The sequence below is a fragment of the Salvelinus alpinus genome, chromosome 33, assembly GCF_045679555.1.
Source record: "Salvelinus alpinus chromosome 33, SLU_Salpinus.1, whole genome shotgun sequence".
NCBI classification, from domain to species: Eukaryota; Metazoa; Chordata; class Actinopteri; order Salmoniformes; family Salmonidae; genus Salvelinus; species Salvelinus alpinus.
The window spans coordinates 14841755-14861270 of NC_092118.1; the positions used below are offsets into that span (position 1 = coordinate 14841755).

Consider the following 19516-nt stretch of genomic DNA (forward strand, 5'->3'; position numbering starts at 1 on the left):
AAATCCCTTGATGATATTGATGATGCAAAGAAATATTCTAGCCTACACAGAATTACTACAAATTATAATTTAATCTATTAGACATATCATCAAATAAATTGCTTCATTATGTATTGCATATTTTAAAAACATGTACATTATGCTGCTCATTATACACACATCAGTCCTTAGATAATTAACCTAAATCAAACGTGATTGAATTAACACGCAGGGCGTGGTGATTAGCGTGAATGCAAACCACATGCCTGGGGCTGGTATTCACACACATCCGGCAGCTTGTAATGGCTTAGCTGCCATGTTGTGCCTACTCTCATCTGTGCCAACTCTCAACACACCAACATCATGTCAGACCTATTGATGTAAAGCCCCAGAGCCAACCGGGTCCCTCTGTGACTATATGACCTGCCCTCATTCCCGCTGCCTCAAATCTGATCTGGATGCTGGCTCTGTCTCTCACAGAGATGGCTGTTTTTAATTCCATATGTATTCCATGCAGTCCTGCATGCGCAATCACATGACCATTTATCATGAAAATGAATATTATTAATCACCTAGTCCCCATTGTATAGATATAGTAGCCTTCAGAGACCCATTTTGTGTGGAACAATTTGAGCATGACCACCACTCAATAAACAACAACAACATCCTATGGCAATGCTACTAACCAATTCTTTCATAGATATCAATGTGTTACAATGTGTTATAATTCAGATTATGAAATGGAATATGAATGTACATTTTATGGCTGTTCTCTATGGGTGTAGCCTTAGTCCAGCACTGACTGAACACCTACTGTAGGCCAGGGTCCGCCGGGTGCCAACCTACATGATTTATGAAATAGCTTTAAAACTGTGTGCAGCCTGTTAACCGTGGGCCCTTGGTGAGCTCTCCTCAGCCCCCAACCCGGGCCGCTCTCTCCTGCCTCAGGGGGGACTCTGACACGCCTGTCTCTCTTTTGTCTCCGTCCAGAGCCCAGAGGGGGACGCACAGACACTGACAGAGGTGGACCTTTTCATCTCCACCCAGAGGATCAAAGTGCTCAACGCAGACACACAGGTGAGTAGAGGTCCTGACTCCAGCCCTGACAGGACCAATCAAATGCAGTGGGGCCATAGCCACACAACTCCTCTCGGTGACCTTTGTGACATATTTTGGGTGATAATTTATTTATTTAATATTTATTATCTGATCTCCCTCTGAGCGAGGATAAAAAATTTATGAAATGTTAAAGTCAGAAAGCCTCTATAGACAGCTGTCAATAAAGTGGGACGTAGCAGGAAGATGAAAGCTAGTTTTAAACACTGGGTTTCCCAACCCATTTGATTCCCAACCCATTTGTTTCCCAACCCATTTGATTCCCACTCCATTTGATTCCCAACCCATTTGATTCCCAACCCATTTGATTCCCAACCCATTTGATTCCCAACCCAGTCCATCTACAATAGTAATTAGTCAGAAATCATCTCGCCTCCAAAGCCAAATTGTTTAGGACATACATGCTTGACACATGGCTTTGAACAATAATGCAGTTATAAATGAGGTAGAGTGTAGCACTTTACTCTTGATGTCATGTCTTATGGGAAACAAGATTTTCCAATGTGAGAGGGTCAGCCGCAGTGTTAACAGTGATGTCTCTGGTGTAGAGACTAGAGTGCCAGCTGACTGACTGTGAACAGAATGTGTGTCCCTGTCGTTGAGTTGCAGTCCGACTGAACAGAACAGCAGTGTGTGGGCTGGCTGCCTGGCACAGCCTACTGTAATGTGCTGCAATGCAGTGTCTCTCCATTCCACTCCCTGCCTGGCACAAGGCTACCTGCTTCCCGCAACCATCAAGATGGAAAAAGTCTGGATTTATGGGGGTTGGTTAGTTGGTGAGAGATTGAAGTCAGAACTGCTCTTCCATAAATTGCAACATGATGGCATTTTCATGTGATTTTTCTTATTTACGATACCAATTCTACCACTTCCTAGATGGAATAATGTCATATTCCATACACACTCAGAACATTTGTGCCGCGAATGAAAATGTAAGAGCAATCCTATTGAATAATCTTTTTAAATAATCCCCAAACATGCCTCGGTTCAGCCCCTACTGTCTGTGTGTACCAGAGGGGATGAGAACATTGGAGAACCTCAGGTTGATTAGAGGTGTGATTCCCACGCCTTGGTCTGCTACGGAGCATATGGGCTGAGGGGACATGCATGGAGTTCTGCCACTCTGCTGAGGCTGCTCACCATGAGAAAGGTGAAAGGCTGTAGGCGCAGCATGAGAAAGGTGAAAGGCTGTAGGCGCAGCATGAGAAAGGTGAAAGGCTGTAGGCGCAGCATGAGAAAGGTGAAAGGCTGTAGGCGCAGCATGCACAGACTAATTGGATCATTAATTCTGCTGACGAACTGATGATGTTTCGCTGAAGAGCGTGCAGGACGGAGCTGAGCGTTCCCGCTCCTCCTACGGCGCTACCAGACACTCGTGTGAAGATAAGCACCTTGTCATACTTCGCCTGAAGCTTGCAAAACACACCGTGTGTTTATTTTACTCAAAGCGTCAATTGTAATACAGTTGTTAGGTTCTAATTCTCAGAGTAAAACACTCAACGGACATTTATGAAAGCTTAACCAAGTTTATTCTGCCCATACAGCTGCATTCAGAGAAAAACATTTTCACACAAGCACTGATATTTAACCGTTCCTCATAGGCTGAGTCTCCTCCTACCCATCTGTACAAACATCATTCTTTACTGCTAGGCAGGACACTAGTGATACAGGCCATAAACTTTTATTTCTCCCTTAAGCTATCCTGACCTCAACCCCCCTTCATCACTAATCTATGGCTCTCTCGCCTTATCAATCCCTGCCACATGTAATCGCTTCCCTTCACTCAACACATTCCAAGCTTAGTTGCCCCCACTATATACCTTCCTCCTATAACCATTAACTGGTGTAGACCCTCTAAACCTCAGCACTCAATCAATGACATGAATAAGTATATTTCATATTCTCAGAACCCAACACAGTATATATTTTAGTATTTTTATACTGTGTATTAGTACACCTGTTACGGTGTGTTCGGTCATCATGATACCCTGTTTGTTATTCACATGTATCTGTCTACGAGGGAAGGTACTAGTTGTTCAGTGTTTGTTGCTGTGGTGGCGTACACAGGAAACTATGATGGACAACGCCCTGCGCACCATCTCCTACATAGCTGACATTGGGAACATCGTGGTGCTGATGGCGAGGCGCCGCATGCCGCGCACAGCCTCCCAGGACTGCATCGAGACCACACCTGGAGCCCCAGAGGCCAAGAAACAGTACCGGATGATCTGCCACGTCTTTGAGTCTGAGGACGTAAGTGAATGTGTGTAAATGTCTGTGATCTGCCCCTTGAGGCTAATCGCAAATGGTAGAATGGATCAGGACCAGGTGAAAGGTTATGCACAGGACATGTTTCTGAATGTAGAGGTAATGCTTTGTGACTGATTCAGAGATTAGTCACAACAACACATTATGAACGACATGTTCACCAGTAACACCCTCTGATATGTTTAGCTGGGAGGATCCACCTCTGATAGGCCAGTCTCTCTGCCTGTCTCCTCCCCTAGCCAGCGTGCGTCTGCCCCTGCATTGCAGTTGCCCCTCTTAATCGCCATTTCTCCATGTCTAATTAGCTGGTGTGTTATAAAGGACGGTAAGTCTGAGTGTTGACACATGAGTCATTTAGCCTCAGCGCAGGAGGGACAATGATATATTTCAATGCCTCTCCCAACAGTGTCTTATTACTGTCTACCTATTACATGGTAGGACTGATCCTTGATCTACTGGTCTGGATAAGGGCAACGACTGGCTTTACTGTCCTCGTTCGTTATGGGCAGGATTGGCTGAGTTAGGGGTAGGGGATTCCTACAACTCAAATAGCAGGTTGTTTATATTGCCCTGACATTTCAATCACTGGTTAACTGCCCCCCTGCCCCTCGGGCCAGTGCAGAGACGTTGCCAATGTGTGATATGCTGTCTGTTACAGTAATACTGCCAATTTTCACCCACACCACAGTCCAGGATGTGCTTCATGTGTCTATCAAAGCCCAGCATGCAGTTGGATGTTTGTTAACAGGGCAACCACAGCTTGCTTCCTTTGAAAACATATTATTCCCTAAAACTGCCTGAGCAAAGGTAGGAGGTAAATATAGGGAAACTGGATGGGATAGACACATCCCTAATATCATATGATATGCAATTAGATGACTTTCCTTTTCTTCTCTTTAGATCAGCTTTTTACAATCAATACCTTTGCCATTTTATACGGAAAATGAAGCAATCATTGCACCAATGATCCAGGCTTCATGATGCTCACCACTTTAGCTGTGCGAACATGTTTTGGTCCATTTATATGTCAGTAATGAAGACATGACAAATAGGTTTTGACATTTAAATTCAATTTTTATTGGACCTCAAATAGTACTTGGCAACAGTGAAGCAATGCCTTATGTGCATTGATTCATACCACATAAATGAATATTGATCTGCATCCCCCAGTTGCTCTGTGATGTGATTCTCTACATTGCTGTCACTGTGACAGTGTATTGGAAGTGTATTGCTTCTGCCAAATGCATAGCTGGTTTTATTCATAGAAATATAATTACTAGAAGGGAAAAACCCTCTCAGACCACAGACATTTGACTCATAACACTCATGGGTAAATTCTATTTTCATGGCATTATCCTCTCTTCTCATTGGCTCTCCAGGCCCAGCTCATAGCCCAGTCGATTGGGCAGTCATTTAGCGTGGCTTACCAGGAGTTCCTGAGGGCTAACGGCATCAACCCAGAGGACCTGAGTCAGAAGGAGTACAGTGACATCATTAACACGCAGGAGATGTACAACGATGACCTCATCCACTTCTCAAACTCTGAGAACTGCAAAGAGGTTTGGCTCTCATTTAACTGTATGAGGTAACTGTATAATGGTGCCTCAGATGCACTGTACAATCCACTTCTCTGAGGACTTTTGGATGCTCAGTCTCTTGCTTAGTAGGAAAGAATCTCTGATGAGCAGTGAGGCAGTCTAGTTCTGTGGAAGTACTGCATATGGACTGAGCCAATTACCAGAGAAGCTGACAGTGGTCTTATACCCATCTGGCCCTCCTTCCGCACGTTGTTTCGGTTCTTCCGCTACACCATTATATTTCTCCCTGATTTATTTTTCTCTTGCCCACAATCGCTTTGACTAGAGGCACTCATCACTCTCTCTATCTCTCTTTCTCTCGCTATTGGCTGGCTCCACAGCTGCAGCTGGAGAAGCATAAGGGAGAGATCTTGGGCGTGGTCATAGTGGAGTCTGGCTGGGGCTCCATCCTACCCACGGTCATCCTGGCCAACATGATGAACGGTGGGCCGGCCGCCCGCTCCGGGAAGCTCAGCATCGGAGACCAGATCATGTCCATCAACAACACCAGCCTGGTGGGGCTGCCGCTTGCCACCTGTCAGGGAATCATCAAGGTACATGGACAGGGACAGAGTTCTCGGAAGAGTCACTAGTGGTTATTATGGTGACATTACATTAATTGTGTAAGACTACATAAATTCTGTAATTTGATCATAATTCTAATGTAAAATAATCCACTGACTAAACCCAGTGGAGGTTGCAGTACGCCCTCTGCTCTGTCTGACCACTGTGTTTGTCCATCAGGGCCTGAAGAACCAGGTGCAGGTGAAGCTGAACATTGTGAGCTGTCCCCCTGTCACCACCGTGCTCATCAAGAGGCCAGACCTCAAGTACCAGCTGGGCTTCAGCGTCCAGAATGGGATTGTAAGTACGATCAGATCAGTCACCACCGCTTAGCCCTGTAGGTTGAATAACACAGGCTGAGATAACAGTCTGTGACTGGTTGAAAAATACTTTTGATGAGATTCTGGACTTTATCGATGTCTTTGTCCAATGAAACTTCAGTTCCCTCAGAAGGATTTCAGCTGACATAAACTGAATAGGATAAGACAGCCCCGTAAATTATTAAAAACTTTTTTTGTTTTCTCCTCTCAGCTGGTACAGTCATATCTCTAAAGAAACCAATTCTGAGGAAAATAATATTGTATCAAACGATATGACAAGCTGTTAGCCTGTAGGTCTGTGCGTATGTGATTTGCATCATGAGCGTTACAAGCTTTGATGAAAAAAAACATGCTGCGCACACACACACGTATTTTAGTGTGTTCCTCATACCACTTTATTCAAGTCTCTGCTGTATTCAAGTTATCCTCTGTGACACATTGCTTCTATGACACAAATTGTCAACTCCTTAGAGCAATATTCATATAGTCTGACAATATCCCTTCAAAATCCTATAAAAAGAATAGATGTAATTACTGTTATATCTGTCGTTGCCCCGAGGCTGAAGCTAGGAGCTTTATTGCCTTAGGTTATCAGCTCGGTGTCAACTGCCATTTTCCTTGCTACTGCATACAGATTAACCTTACAATGTCATTCACAGAGCTCAAATCTCCCCCTGGCCTCTCCCTATCAGGATCACACGACGAAATCCATGAACTATCTTTGAAATTTTAGCAACACAACTGTTCCAGTAGATTTAACGGAACAACGTTGCATCATTGCTTTATTCCCCTATAGAATTACCCCTGTCTTGTTGCCAATGGAGGTGAGTGACTGCCATGAAGGATAACCTTCTGTTTGTCATCTTCACCCACAGATCTGCAGCCTGATGCGTGGGGGTATTGCTGAGCGGGGGGGTGTCCGGGTTGGCCACCGCATCATTGAGATCAATGGCCAAAGCGTGGTGGCTACAGCGCATGAGAAGATTGTCCAAGCCCTCTCAAACTCTGTGGGCGAGGTGAGGTTCAGTTCAGATATAATTCATAAAGGAGCTCAGAGGACACCACAATCAATTAGAATGAGAATTCACAAAACTAGATTACTGGCCAAGGCAGGTACCTCTTTGAAAGAGGAATGAGCATAATATGCATTCATCAATACAATCATTAGGCTGTACGTGTGTGCCTCTAAGCTTGATTATTTTCAATAAAGATATTGACAGATAAAATAACAAGCGATAGATGCAAGTGCCTAGCTAAATGTTTGTTTTCTGTCTTTTCCTAAACCAGATCCACATGAAGACAATGCCAGCGGCCATGTTCAGACTCTTAACAGGACAGGAGACTCCTATGTATATATAAACCAAGGACAGATCCCATTTTCCTCCACAGAGGAGCTGTAAGCAGCGGTTGTTTACAGTCCAGTTGGAGAGCTCTGGGTAGACAAGACTAGCAGACTAATGAGTGTATGAGGATGGCAAGTGAGCCAGAGTGATTACCTTTCTTACTTTTGTGTCAATGACTTATCCTTTTCTGAGCTAACATTCATCCAACTGATACTCCCGATATTTTGCTGATGTTAATACTAAAGAGGGTCATCTGGGCAGAAGGTGTTTACGTTATTTATTTGTGTTTGTGATGTTTTTTTGATGCATCACAATGTATTTTTTATATTCACATCAATGTAATATTGTACCTGCATATTGTTTCATTTACTTTTCTTTGTTTTTAATTTTCATGTAAATACATATTTTGCTAATGTGTCTGAAGTAATGGGGAAGGGTCATGGTTGCTTTGTAAATATTTATTGACTTTTCCTGCTGGTTTGATAGCAGGGAAGAGAGTCCTTGACCGCTAAAGGACGATTGAAATCCTGTTGTCAATATAGTTTAGATGGACAAGGGTATTTGGGAGTGACTTGGGTAATATAATTTAGTTTATCTACAGTACCAGTCAAAAGTTTGAACACACCTACTCATTCAAGGGTTTTTCTTTATTTTTGCTATTTTCTAAATTGTAGAATAACAGTGAAGACATCAAAACTATGAAATAACACATACGGAAGGAATCATGTTGTAACCAAAAAAGTGTTAAACAAATCAAAATACATTTTATATGTTATATTCTTCAAAGTAGCCACCCTCTGCCTTGATGACAGCTTTGCACACTTTTGGCATTCTCTCAACCAGCTTCACCCGGAATGCTTTTCCAACCATCTTGAAGGAGTTCCCACATATGCTGAGCACTTGTTGGCTGCTTTTCCTTCACTCTGCGGTCCAACTCATCCCAAACCATCTCAATTAGGTTGAGGTCGGTTGATTGTGGAGGGCAGGTCATCTGATACAGCACTCCATCACTCTCCTTCTTGGTCAAATAGCCCTTACACAGCCTGAAGGTGTGTTGGGTCATTGTCCTGTTGAAAAATAAATAATAGTCCCATTAAGCGCAAACCAGCTGGCATTGGCGTATCGCTGCAGAATGCTGTGGTAGCCATGCTGGTTAAGTGTGCCTTGGATTCTAAATAAATCACAGACAGTGTCACCAGCAAAGCACCCCCACACCATCACACCTCCTCCTCCATGCTTCACAGTGGGAGCCACACATGCGGAGATCATCCGTTCACCTACTCTGCGTCTCACAAACACACAGTGGTTGGAACCACAAATCTCAAATTTGTACACATCAGACCAAAGGACAGATTTACACCGGTCTAATGTCCATTGCTCGTGTTTCTTGTCCCAAGCAAGTCTCTTCTTCTTATTGGTGTCCTTTAGTAGTGGTTTCTTTGCAGCAATTCGACCAGGAAGGCCTAATTCACACAGTCTCCCCTGAACAGTTGATGTTGAGATGTGTCTGTTACTTGAACTCTGTGAAGCCTTTATTTGGGCTGCATTTTCTGAGGCTGGTAACTCTAATGAACTTATCCTTTGCAGCAGAGGTAACTCTGGGTCTTCCTTTCCTATGGCTGTCCTCATGAGAGCCAGTTTCATCATATCGCTTGAGGGTTTTTGCTACTGCAAATTTTCTTTACATTTTCTGTATTGACTAACCTTCATGTCTTAAAGTAATGATGGACTGTAGTTTCTCTTTGTTTATTTGAGCTGTTCTTGCCATAATATAGACTTGGTCTTTTACCAAAGAGGGCTATCTTCTGTATACCACCCCTACCTTGTCACAACACTACTGATTGGCTCAAATGCATTAAGAAGGAAAGAAATTCTGCAAATTAACTTTTAACAAGGCACACCTGTTAATTGAAATGCATTCCAGGTGACTACCTCGTGAAGCTGGTTGAGATAATGCCAAGAGTGTGCAAAGCTGTCATCAAGGCAAAGGGTGGCTACTTTGAAGAATCTCAAATGTTTGTTTAACAATTTTTTGGTTACTACATGATGTGTTATTTCATCGATTTGATGTCTTCATTATTATTCTAAACTCAGCAAAAAATGAAATGTCCCTTTTTCAGGACCCTGTCTTTCAAAGATAATTCGTAAAATTCCAAATAACTTCACAGATCTTCATTGTAAAGGGTTTAAGCACTGTTTCCCATGCTTGTTCAATAAACCATAAACAATTAATGAACATGCACCTGTGGAACGGTTGTTAAGACACTAACAGCTTACAGACGGTAGGCAATTAAGGTCACAGTTATGAAAACTTAGGACACTAAAGAGGCCTTTCTACCGACTCTGAAAAACACCAAAAGAAAGATGCCCAGGGTCCCTGCTCATCTGCGTGAACGTGCCTTAGGCATGCTGCAAGGAGGCATGAGGACTGCAGATGTGGCCAGGGCAATAAATTGCAATGTCTGTACTGTGAGACGCCTAAGACAGAGCTACAGGGAGACAGGACGGACAGCTGATCGTCCTCGCAGTGGCAGACCACGTTCTGTTCCCTACAAGACAGGAATGTCAGTGTTCTGGCATGGCCAGCGAAGAGCCCGGATCTCAATCCCATTGAGCACGTCTGGGACCTGTTGGATCGGAGGGTGAGGGCTACGGCCATTCCCACCCAGAAATGTCCGGGAACTTGCAGGTGCCTTGGTGGAAGAGTGGGGTAACATCTCACAGCAAGAACTGGCAAATCTGGTGCAGTCCATGAGGAGGAGGTGCACTGCAGTACTTAATGCAGCTGGTGGCCAAACCAGATACTGACTGTTACTTTTGATTTTGACCCCCTCATTGTTCAGGGACACATTATTCCATGTCTGTTAGTCACATGTCTATGGAACTTGTTCAGTTTATGTCTAAGTTGTTGAATCTTGTTATGTTCATACAAATATTTACACATGTTAAGTTTGCTGAAAATAAACACAGTTGCCAGCGAGAGGACGTTTCTTGTTTTGCAGAGTTTACAATGTAGAAAATAGTAAAAATAGAGAAATACCCTTGAATGAGTATGTGTGTCCAAACTTTTGACTGGTACTGTATATCAAGCCAATACTAGCAGCAGAGGTTGTACGTTTCATAACGCCATATCCCTTCAGATTTGAACTTTTTCATTTTACAGAAGTTCAATCTGGTCATGACAACAAGTCATGAGGTAAATGTTACTGACGAGTGTGCAGGTGTTTTTTTAACTTCCATATGTCAACACAATGTTTTGGACAGCACTGTCTCTCGCACATTTTAATAACAGTTAATTCAAAACTATAAGCAATGTATGAAACTTGAAAGGGTAGTTTCTATGTGTGCTATGTTCATCTTATGTGTTTCACCCCAGCAGAAACTCAGTTGAGTCGATTGTGAATGTATTGTGTTGTAAGAACTGTGTCCATTGCCATAAGCAGTATTAGAATGTCTGTACATAAAGATAACTTTGTTTAGGATTGTGCTCATAAGTGTCATGTTTAGCCACTGCAAATATCCCTCCTTCTGCTGTGTCGGGCTTCAGCCTTGAGAGAAAGATGAACAATGAATCCCACTGTGACTGAGGAAGCCTTACGACTGAGTAATGCTTTTAACATGCATTGTACTAAAAATTACATTTGAAAAATTTACATTTATCTGTGTGCATGCCTCATGATAGTATCAAATCATTATGTCAAGATAACAATAAAATCTCAAATAAACCCCAATTTCTGTTTGGCTGGCTCATTGGAATATATTTGTTTTACTATGAATTGTGTCATTAGGTTTTATCAGTCAACAGTTTCACATAAATCATTTAAATGTTTTAAGTATTTATTGTATGGACAGGATTTTGATTGTCTCTATTACAGTATGTGCAACACACTGGACTTGAAATACAGTGTGTGAATTAGTCTCTACCTCCTCCTGGTGGCAGCAGCTAGGTACTGACTAGAGGACTAGACAAAAAACAACAGCTAAAATATTTCAATACTTTCTGGTTTATAACAAGATTCAAAGGCTGTATTTAACAGTTTTGCGTCATCTTATAAAAATATGGTAATCAAGTAATTACAGTCAAAAGTAACTTGAAATCACATGATGAAAGAGAAAGCTCCTGTGAGCACAACGTTTTGTCAAATCATATACCTAGTTTCATAGCGTCTCCAAATATCACATTTCAAGAGTGAAAATGTCTGTTTGGGCAACAGGTAACCTGATTAAGATGTATGCCTGAACATAATCAGACATTGAAATCCAAACATTGAAAGTGTACAATAACATGGGGCAACATAGACAAATAAGAGAATAATCAACTGTTAGATCTAGAACGCTGTGGTTGTCTATACTGACTCTCTTATTGGTCCTGGTGTTCCCAGTCCTCTCAGGGGTTCTGGTCAGTCTTGTCACACTTGAGCATGATCTTGACCCCTTGTCCCTGGCGTGTGGTCTCGAAGGCCTGCACAGCCTGCTCTAGGGGGAACCGGTGGGTCACCAGGGGCGCCACATTCACCTTCTTAGAGGCCAGCATCGCTATAGCTATTGGCCAGCTAGAATAAGAAGACAAAAACACATTAACAGTTGAGTTATAAGACAACCGATAAACACAACTTGTCGTAATTGTTGGAACATTAGGGACCATATTCCTGAAGACCTCTCATTGTTGGGAAGGGCCTGTAAGTAAGCATTTCACTGTTAGTCTGGGGCGGCGTGTAGCCTAGTGGTTAGATCATTGGGCCAGTAACCGAAAGGTTGCTAGATCGAATCCCCAAGCTGAAAAGGTAAACATCTGTCGTTCTGCCCCTGAACAAGGCAGTTAACCCACTGTCCCTAGACCGTCATTGTAAATAAGAATTTGTTCTTAATTGACTTGCCTAGTTAAATAAAAGTCTACACCTGTTGATTATGAAACAAGTAACATTTGATTTGAAGACCTACGTCCTGAGCTGGCTTCAGGGCTCTGTTGTGTGAGATGAATGGCAGTGTAAAAGACAACAACTTATTTTCTGTACCTGGTTAACGTGAGAGAAGGAGGTTCACTTACGTGTTGCAGTAGCGGAAGACCCCTCTGATGTCCACCTCTCTGAGAGCAGCATTAAGCAATGGGACAGTGGTCATCGCTGCACCCAACCCCACTAGAACCACCACTCCTCCAGGACGTGTAGCCTGGCAGCAAGCATATATACAGTGGGGAGAACAAGTATTTGATACACTGCCGATTTTGCAGGTTTTCCTACTTACAAAGCATGTAGAGGTCTGTAATTTTTATCATAGGTACACTTCAACTGTGAGAGGCGGAATCTAAAACAAAAATCCAGAAAATCACATTGTATGATTTTTAAGTAATTAATTTGCATTTTATTGCATGACATAAGTATTTGATCACCTACCAACCAGTAAGAATTCCGGCTCTCACAGACCTGTTAGTTTTACTTTAAGAAGCCCTCCTGTTCTCCACTCATTACCTGTATTAACTGCACCTGTTTGAACTCATTACCTGTATAAAAGACACCTGTCCACACACTCAATCAAACAGACTCCAACCTCTCCACAATGGCCAAGACCAGAAAGCTGTGTAAGGACATCAGGGATAAAATTGTAGACCTGCACAAGGCTGGGATGGGCTACAGGACAATAGGCAAGCAGCTTGGTGAGAAGGCAACAACTGTTGGCGCAATTATTAGAAAATGGAAGAAGTTCAAGATGACGGTCAATCACCCTCGGTCTGGGGCTCCATGCAAGATCTCACCTCGTGGGGCATCAATGATCATGAGGAAGGTGAGGGATCAGCCCAGAACTACACGGCAGGACCTGGTCAATGACCTGAAGAGAGCTGGGACCACAGTCTCAAAGAAAACCATTAGTAACACATTACGCCGTCATGGATTAAAATACTGCAGCGCACGCAAGGTCCCCCTGCTCAAGCCAGCGCATGTCCAGGCCCGTCTGAAGTTTGCCAATGACCATCTGGATGATCCAGAGGAGGAATGGGTGAAGGTCATGTGGTCTGATGAGACAAAAATAGAGCTTTTTGGTCTAAACTCCACTCGCCGTGTTTGGAGGAAGAAGAAGGATGAGTACAGCCCCAAGAACACCATCCCAATCGTGAAGCATGGAGGTGGAAACATCATTCTTTGGGGATGCTTTTCTGCAAAGGGGACAGGACGACTGCACCGTATTGAGGGGAGGATGGATGGGGCCATGTATCGCGAGATCTTGGCCAACAACCTCCTTCCCTCAGTAAGAGCATTGAAGATGGGTCGTGGCTGGGTCTTCCAGCATGACAACGACCCGCAACACACAGCCAGGGCAACTAAGGAGTGGCTCCGTAAGAAGCATCTCAAGGTCCCGGAGTGGCCTAGCCAGTCTCCAGACCTGAACCCAATAGAAAATCTTTGGAGGGAGCTGAAAGTCCGTATTGCCCAGCGACAGCCCCGAAACCTGAAGGATCTGGAGAAGGTCTGTATGGAGGAGTGGGCCAAAATCCCTGCTGCAGTGTGTGCAAACCTGGTCAAGAACTACAGGAAACGTATGATCTCTGTAATTGCAAACAAAGGTTTCTGTACTAAATATTAAGTTCTGCTTTTCTGATGTATCAATTACTTATGTCATGCAATAAAATGCTAATTAATTACTTAAAAATCATACAATGTGATTTTCTGGATTTTTGTTTTAGATTCCGTCTCTCATAGTTGAAGTGTACCTATGATAAAAATTACAGACCTCTACATGCTTTGTAATTAGGAAAACCTGCAAAATCGGCAGTGTATCAAATACTTGTTCTCCCCACTGTATATACACACAGTACCAGTCAAAAGTTTGGACACACCTACCCATTCAAGGTTTTTCTTTATTTTACTATTTTCTACATTGTAGAATACTAGTGAAGACATCAAAACTATGAAATAACACATATGGAATCATGTAGATAGCAAAAAAGTGTTAAACAAATCAAAATATATTTTATATTTCAGATTCTTCAAAGTAGCAAGCCTTTGCCTTGATGACAGTTTTGCACTCTTGGCATTCTCTCTACCAGCTTCATGAGATAGTCACCTGGAATGCATTTCAATTAACAGGTGTTCTTTATTAAAAGTTAATTTGTGGAATTTCTTTCCTTCTCAATGCGTTTCTCACCCCTCCCCCATATGCCATGTCTTGAAATATGCAGACAGACGGATTAAAAGTATGTTTACATTCTAATACTTCTGACAGCCAACCTTCTCCACCCATAACTTTGGACTTTATAGCATTCCCAGAAAGCATAAATCATTATTATTTTTACACTTAAGACATGACTCTGTTGCTGTGCTGTAGGATTTGTGAATTGTCTCTTATATAATAAATTCTATGCATTAGTTTATACTGGATTAAGCGTACATTTTAGTTAACTGTAGTTTCTTTAGTTATGCTCCAACATTCCCTCCATCTTGTGCCAACATCAGTTCTTTGTCTTGGTTGCATTAGTTAGGTTTTTTTCTGGGAGAAAACTGCAACATTTCACGGTACAGCATTTCCATGGGCTCTAATATCACTCTTGTGGCTGTACTTACATAAATGGCAGTCTGGACACTGCTCTCCACACCGGTGCATTCAATGGTGATATGAGGCTGTGCTCCCAGCAGTCCTTCAACTCTCTTAGCCAGCTCCTCAGGCCCATCCTCTCTCTTCACAGTCAGAGGGAAATCTGCTCCCAGCTCCTTGGCCATGACCAGGCGATCTGCTGACAGGTCTGAAACAGGAAGGACAAACATAGTACTGTGGCAGTCCCTACTATACTGGGCCAGCACACAGTATTACTCATGTACCCAGATGAAAACCTTTTCACTTCAAAGCCCTTTCAAAAGAAGGAAGTCCCTGGTAGACAATTTAGATTTGAGAGAAACAAAACGGATCCCATAAAGAGTGTATTATTACACCCTGTGCCTTACCAGTTATGACCACCTGTGAGGCACCCATAGCCTTGGCCACCAGCAGACAGACCAGGCCAATTGGTCCTGTGATAGGGAAAAGAGAAATGCTTAGTTTGAATGTGCACATGTTAATTGGAAGTTTGGACACTGCTCTCCATGCCGATGCACTCGATGGGGATATGAGGCTGTGCTAGTAACCTTACAGGATATTTTTCAACTTAGCTGGTCATTGTGAAACTGTGTGCATGAGGGCTAGAAGTGATGACATGAGGGGTTGGTATAGGAAATAGTACGTAAGCCTTGTCTGAGCCAGAAGGGCCCATTGGGCAGGAGCCTATCGCCTGATGTAGTAGCTTGAGGCACCTTGATGTAAAAGTACACTCCCTGGACAGGGCACTAGTCTATCGGCAGGTCTATATAAAAATACAGGGAAATACATCTATCATTAACTAAAAAGCAAGAGCTGATCTTTATTTACATGTGTTAATTGTTTATAAAGCACGCTCGCTTACCAGCAGAGTGGATTTGTTAAATATCAAGTCTGTTACTACAGGTGTTTAAGTTGACTGGGTTTCCCCACTGTTATTATGCTGTGTCAACATGATTCTCACTTTTGTAACTAAACCACATTCTTTAATTTCCGAACTTGCATGGGCATGTTAGTGGAGTGTAATAACCACCATACTTCTTATTGGCTGTATGTTCAGCAAAGTTACATTGATTTTTATTTCATTTCATCATGTCTTGTAGTAGTTGAATGACTGGACATAAAACCTGAATAGCTGCAACTGCAAAATTGTGTCACACTTCATGGGTACAAGCTGCAGTAACAGTAAATAACAGTAACAATTATTGACAGCTGAGCTTTACCTACCTGCCCCACAGATCAGTACACTGCTGCCCAGGGTCACTCCAGCTCTGCGGCAGGCATGAATAGCCACAGACAGGGGCTCAATCAGAGCCCCCTCCTCATATGTCACATTGTCAGGCAGCCTGTTCATACACAGAAACAGAGAGAACTTAAGCAATGTAGGTTTGTCATGTTACCCCCAATGTTCTACAATGGCAGTATGTTGACAGTTATCTGTCCTTGTAGATAAAGTAGAAACAATGAACTCACTTGTAACAGAAGTTGGCACTGTGTTTGTAAAATCTGCACAAATTCCCATCATCAGGGGGTGTGGCACAGAAGAAGATGGTGGGGGAAAGATTGTAGTTTCCTGATTTGAAGAATTCATCTATCTCGCGAGGGACACCTGGCTCTACAGCGACTCTATCCCCTAATTATCCAACACATATGAATAATTGACAGACAATCCAAAGTTACATTATCTTTTCAGTTTTTATAACTGGTGAACTTTAACCTGCAATAAAAGCAAAACAACATTGAATAAAATGAGTACTTCCTTCTCACATGCTTGCAGTTCTTACCTTCTTTGAGGTTCTTCACTGCTGAGCCCACCTTCACCACCCGACCAGAGGCCTCATGCCCCAGCACCATGGGCTTTTTTACCACATAGTCACCTATGCGTCCATTTTGCCAGAAGTGCACATCCGACCCACAGATCCCAACTGAATGCATCTGAAGCAACACCTCTGAATAAAGGAAAGACAAGCAATTGCGCCACAGGATACACAAACTGTACACAATTGAAAATCAAATGCAGAAATATACTGTACAAGCTGTCTGGATACTACATTGTTTCTTATACCATTTGGACCTGGTTCAGGGATGGGTCGTTGTTCCTGTAAGAAATCAATCGTCACAATTAGTCTGACCATTCGGATAATCAATCGCAATTATTTCTCCTTTAGCGTCCCGCAACCAGGCATTTAAATGACAATTTCTATTAAAACATTTGACTTTTAATGTTTGATTACATTTATGTTCAAAAGTAAGTCAAAATTGTTAATATTATTTTTGGTAATTTAAATGGCTAGCTCCGGGACGAAGCTATGCCATGAGCAGATGAGCTAACTAACGTTGGTTAGCAACTTTGTGATATTGACCGAAAGCTGCAGTTATCATTAAATCTCGATCTGCTTATATCATCATGACAAAGTTTAGAGACTACTTTATTACCAGTCTGAGGTCGCCCTGGGAATGCAACACCACGGATAGGTTTTCTTTTTCCATGTTGTATTTACTCAAAGACAACTACAGTGTGAATAAAATCAAAAACCTTGTAAAATGCTTGTTCGCTCTGTGCAGGGCTCAAAGTTCACGGTCCAGCTGCTTGGTGGGCAGTCGACAAAACAAAACATGTGATTGGAGTATCGTTAGAGAGAACATTCCATTATAGCAAAGAGAGGGTCAAATTGAGCTATTCTTAAAATTATACGAAAAGTGTATTGCTATTTGTATTAATCTAATGTTAGTTATTTTATGATTTATACGTTAATGGTGTAAGGCTATGAAATGAATGCTACAATTTTTATGTTGTTCCTGTCTCACCTGCTGCGTCGCATTTGAGCTAACCCGTTGTGGTAGTCACATGATTGCAGTGCGTGGTAAATGAACCAATCACAGGTCTTGTTTCCGGGGCGGGAATGAGGTTGAGGACACACAGGAAATGTTTCTATGGAGACATATATATATATATATATATATATATATATATATACTATACTACATATATATATGTATATATATATATATATATATACCACAACGGGTTAGCTCAAATGCGACGCAGCAGGTGAGACAGGAACAACATAAAAATTGTAGCATTCATTCAAATATATATATATATATTTAAATATATATATATATATTTAAATATATATACACTGCTCAAAAAAATAAAGGGAACACTTAAACAACACAATGTAACTCCAAGTCAATCACACTTCTGTGAAATCAAACTGTCCACTTAGGAAGCAACACTGATTGACAATACATTTCACATGCTGTTGTGCAAATGGAATAGACAACAGGTGGAAATTATAGGCAATTAGCAAGACACCCCCAATAAAGGAGTGGTTCTGCAGGTGGTGACCACAGACCACTTCTCAGTTCCTATGCTTCCTGGCTGATGTTTTGGTCACTTTTGAATGCTGGCGGTGCTTTCACTCTAGTGGTAGCATGAGACGGAGTCTACAACCCACACAAGTGGCTCAGGTAGTGCAGCTCATCCAGGATGGCACATCAATGCGAGCTGTGGCAAGAAGGTTTGCTGTGTCTGTCAGCGTAGTGTCCAGAGCATGGAGGCGCTACCAGGAGACAGGCCAGTACATCAGGAGACGTGGAGGAGGCCGTAGGAGGGCAACAACCCAGCAGCAGGACCGCTACCTCCGCCTTTGTGCAAAGAGGAGCAGGAGGAGCACTGCCAGAGCCCTGCAAAATGACCTCCAGCAGGCCACAAATGTGCATGTGTCTGCTCAAACGGTCAGAAACAGACTCCATGAGGGTGGTATGAGGGCCCGACGTCCACAGGTGGGGGTTGTGCTTACAGCCCAACACTGTGCAGGACGTTTGGCATTTGCCAGAGAACACCAAGATTGGCAAATTCGCCACTGGCGCCCTGTGCTCTTCACAGATGAAAGCAGGTTCACACTGAGCACATGTGACAGACGTGACAGAGTCTGGAGACGCCGTGGAGAACGTTCTGCTGCCTGCAACATCCTCCAGCATGACCGGTTTGGCGGTGGGTCAGTCATGGTGTGGGGTGGCATTTCTTTGGGGGGCCGCACAGCCCTCCATGTGCTCCCCAGAGGTAGCCTGACTGCCATTAGGTACCGAGATGAGATCCTCAGACCCCTTGTGAGACCATATGCTGGTGCGGTTGGCCCTGGGTTCCTCCTAATGCAAGACAATGCTAGACCTCATGTGGCTGGAGTGTGTCAGCAGTTCCTGCAAGAGGAAGGCATTGATGCTATGGACTGGCCCGCCCGTTCCCCAGACCTGAATCCAATTGAGCACATCTGGGACATCATGTCTCGCTCCATCCACCAACGCCACGTTGCACCACAGACTGTCCAGGAGTTGGCGGATGTCTGGTAGGAGATCCCTCAGGAGACCATCCGCCATCTCATCAGGAGCATGCCCAGAGGTTGTAGGGAGGTCATACAGGCACGTGGAGGCCACACACTACTGAGCCTCATTTTGACTTGTTTTAAGGACATTACATCAAAGTTGGATCAGCCTGTAGTGTGGTTTTCCACTTTAATTTTGAGTGTGACTCCAAATCCAGACCTCCATGGGTTGATAAATTTGATTTCCATTCAAATCAAATCAAATCAAATTTTATTTGTCACATACACATGGTTAGCAGATGTTAATGCGAGTGTAGCGAAATGCTTGTGCTTCTAGTTCCGACAATGCAGTAATAACCAACAAGTTATCTAACCTAACAATTTCACAACAACTACCTTATACACACACACAAGTGTAAAGGGATAAAGAATATGTACATAAAGATATATGAATGAGT

General features: G+C 42.9%; 2 protein-coding genes across 7 annotated transcripts in view; one reads left to right on the forward strand and one right to left on the reverse strand.

The window, feature by feature from the left end:
- LOC139562792 (amyloid-beta A4 precursor protein-binding family A member 2-like) overlaps positions 1-10898 on the forward strand; it is an 82683-nt gene extending 71785 nt beyond the window's left edge. For all 4 annotated transcript variants that reach the window (XM_071380838.1, XM_071380841.1, XM_071380839.1 and 1 more), the window contains 7 exons: positions 970-1056; positions 3163-3348; positions 4743-4922; positions 5282-5494; positions 5685-5804; positions 6700-6840; positions 7112-10898. In XM_071380838.1, coding sequence (XP_071236939.1) covers positions 970-1056; positions 3163-3348; positions 4743-4922; positions 5282-5494; positions 5685-5804; positions 6700-6840; positions 7112-7183 — 999 coding nt within the window. In that variant the 3' untranslated portion in view covers positions 7184-10898. The remainder of the gene's footprint in view (positions 1-969; positions 1057-3162; positions 3349-4742; positions 4923-5281; positions 5495-5684; positions 5805-6699; positions 6841-7111) is intronic.
- An 88-nt stretch (positions 10899-10986) lies between these two features.
- LOC139562794 (sorbitol dehydrogenase-like) lies at positions 10987-17584 on the reverse strand. Of its 3 annotated transcripts, none has more exons than XM_071380846.1 (10): positions 17539-17584; positions 17267-17316; positions 16796-16829; positions 16515-16679; positions 16204-16363; positions 15958-16076; positions 15102-15167; positions 14724-14902; positions 12215-12336; positions 10987-11720 (listed from the first exon to the last, which is right to left on the reverse strand). In XM_071380846.1, exons 4-10 carry the CDS (start codon positions 16663-16665, stop codon positions 11555-11557), a joined length of 963 nt encoding a protein of 320 aa, XP_071236947.1. In that variant the 5' UTR covers positions 16666-16679; positions 16796-16829; positions 17267-17316; positions 17539-17584; the 3' UTR covers positions 10987-11554. The 3 variants fall into 3 exon arrangements, with proteins under 3 accessions (XP_071236947.1, XP_071236946.1, XP_071236944.1); XM_071380845.1 differs by having other exon boundaries at positions 17167-17316; positions 17539-17567; XM_071380843.1 differs by lacking the exon at positions 17539-17584 and having other exon boundaries at positions 17167-17520.
- Between the last annotated feature and the right edge of the window lie 1932 nt (positions 17585-19516).

Excerpts from the sequence above, each read along its gene's own strand:
- LOC139562794 (XM_071380845.1), bottom strand. The coding sequence starts at position 17,220 with ATGGAAAAAGAAAACCTATCCGTGGTGTTGCATTCCCAGGGCGACCTC. Across the intron at positions 16,680-16,795 it reads CCCTGAACCAGGTCCAAATG|AGGTGTTGCTTCAGATGCAT; the intron begins GTATAAGAAACA and ends TCCTTTATTCAG. Across the intron at positions 16,077-16,203 it reads AGTGCCAACTTCTGTTACAA|GCTGCCTGACAATGTGACAT; the intron begins GTGAGTTCATTG and ends GTGTATGAACAG.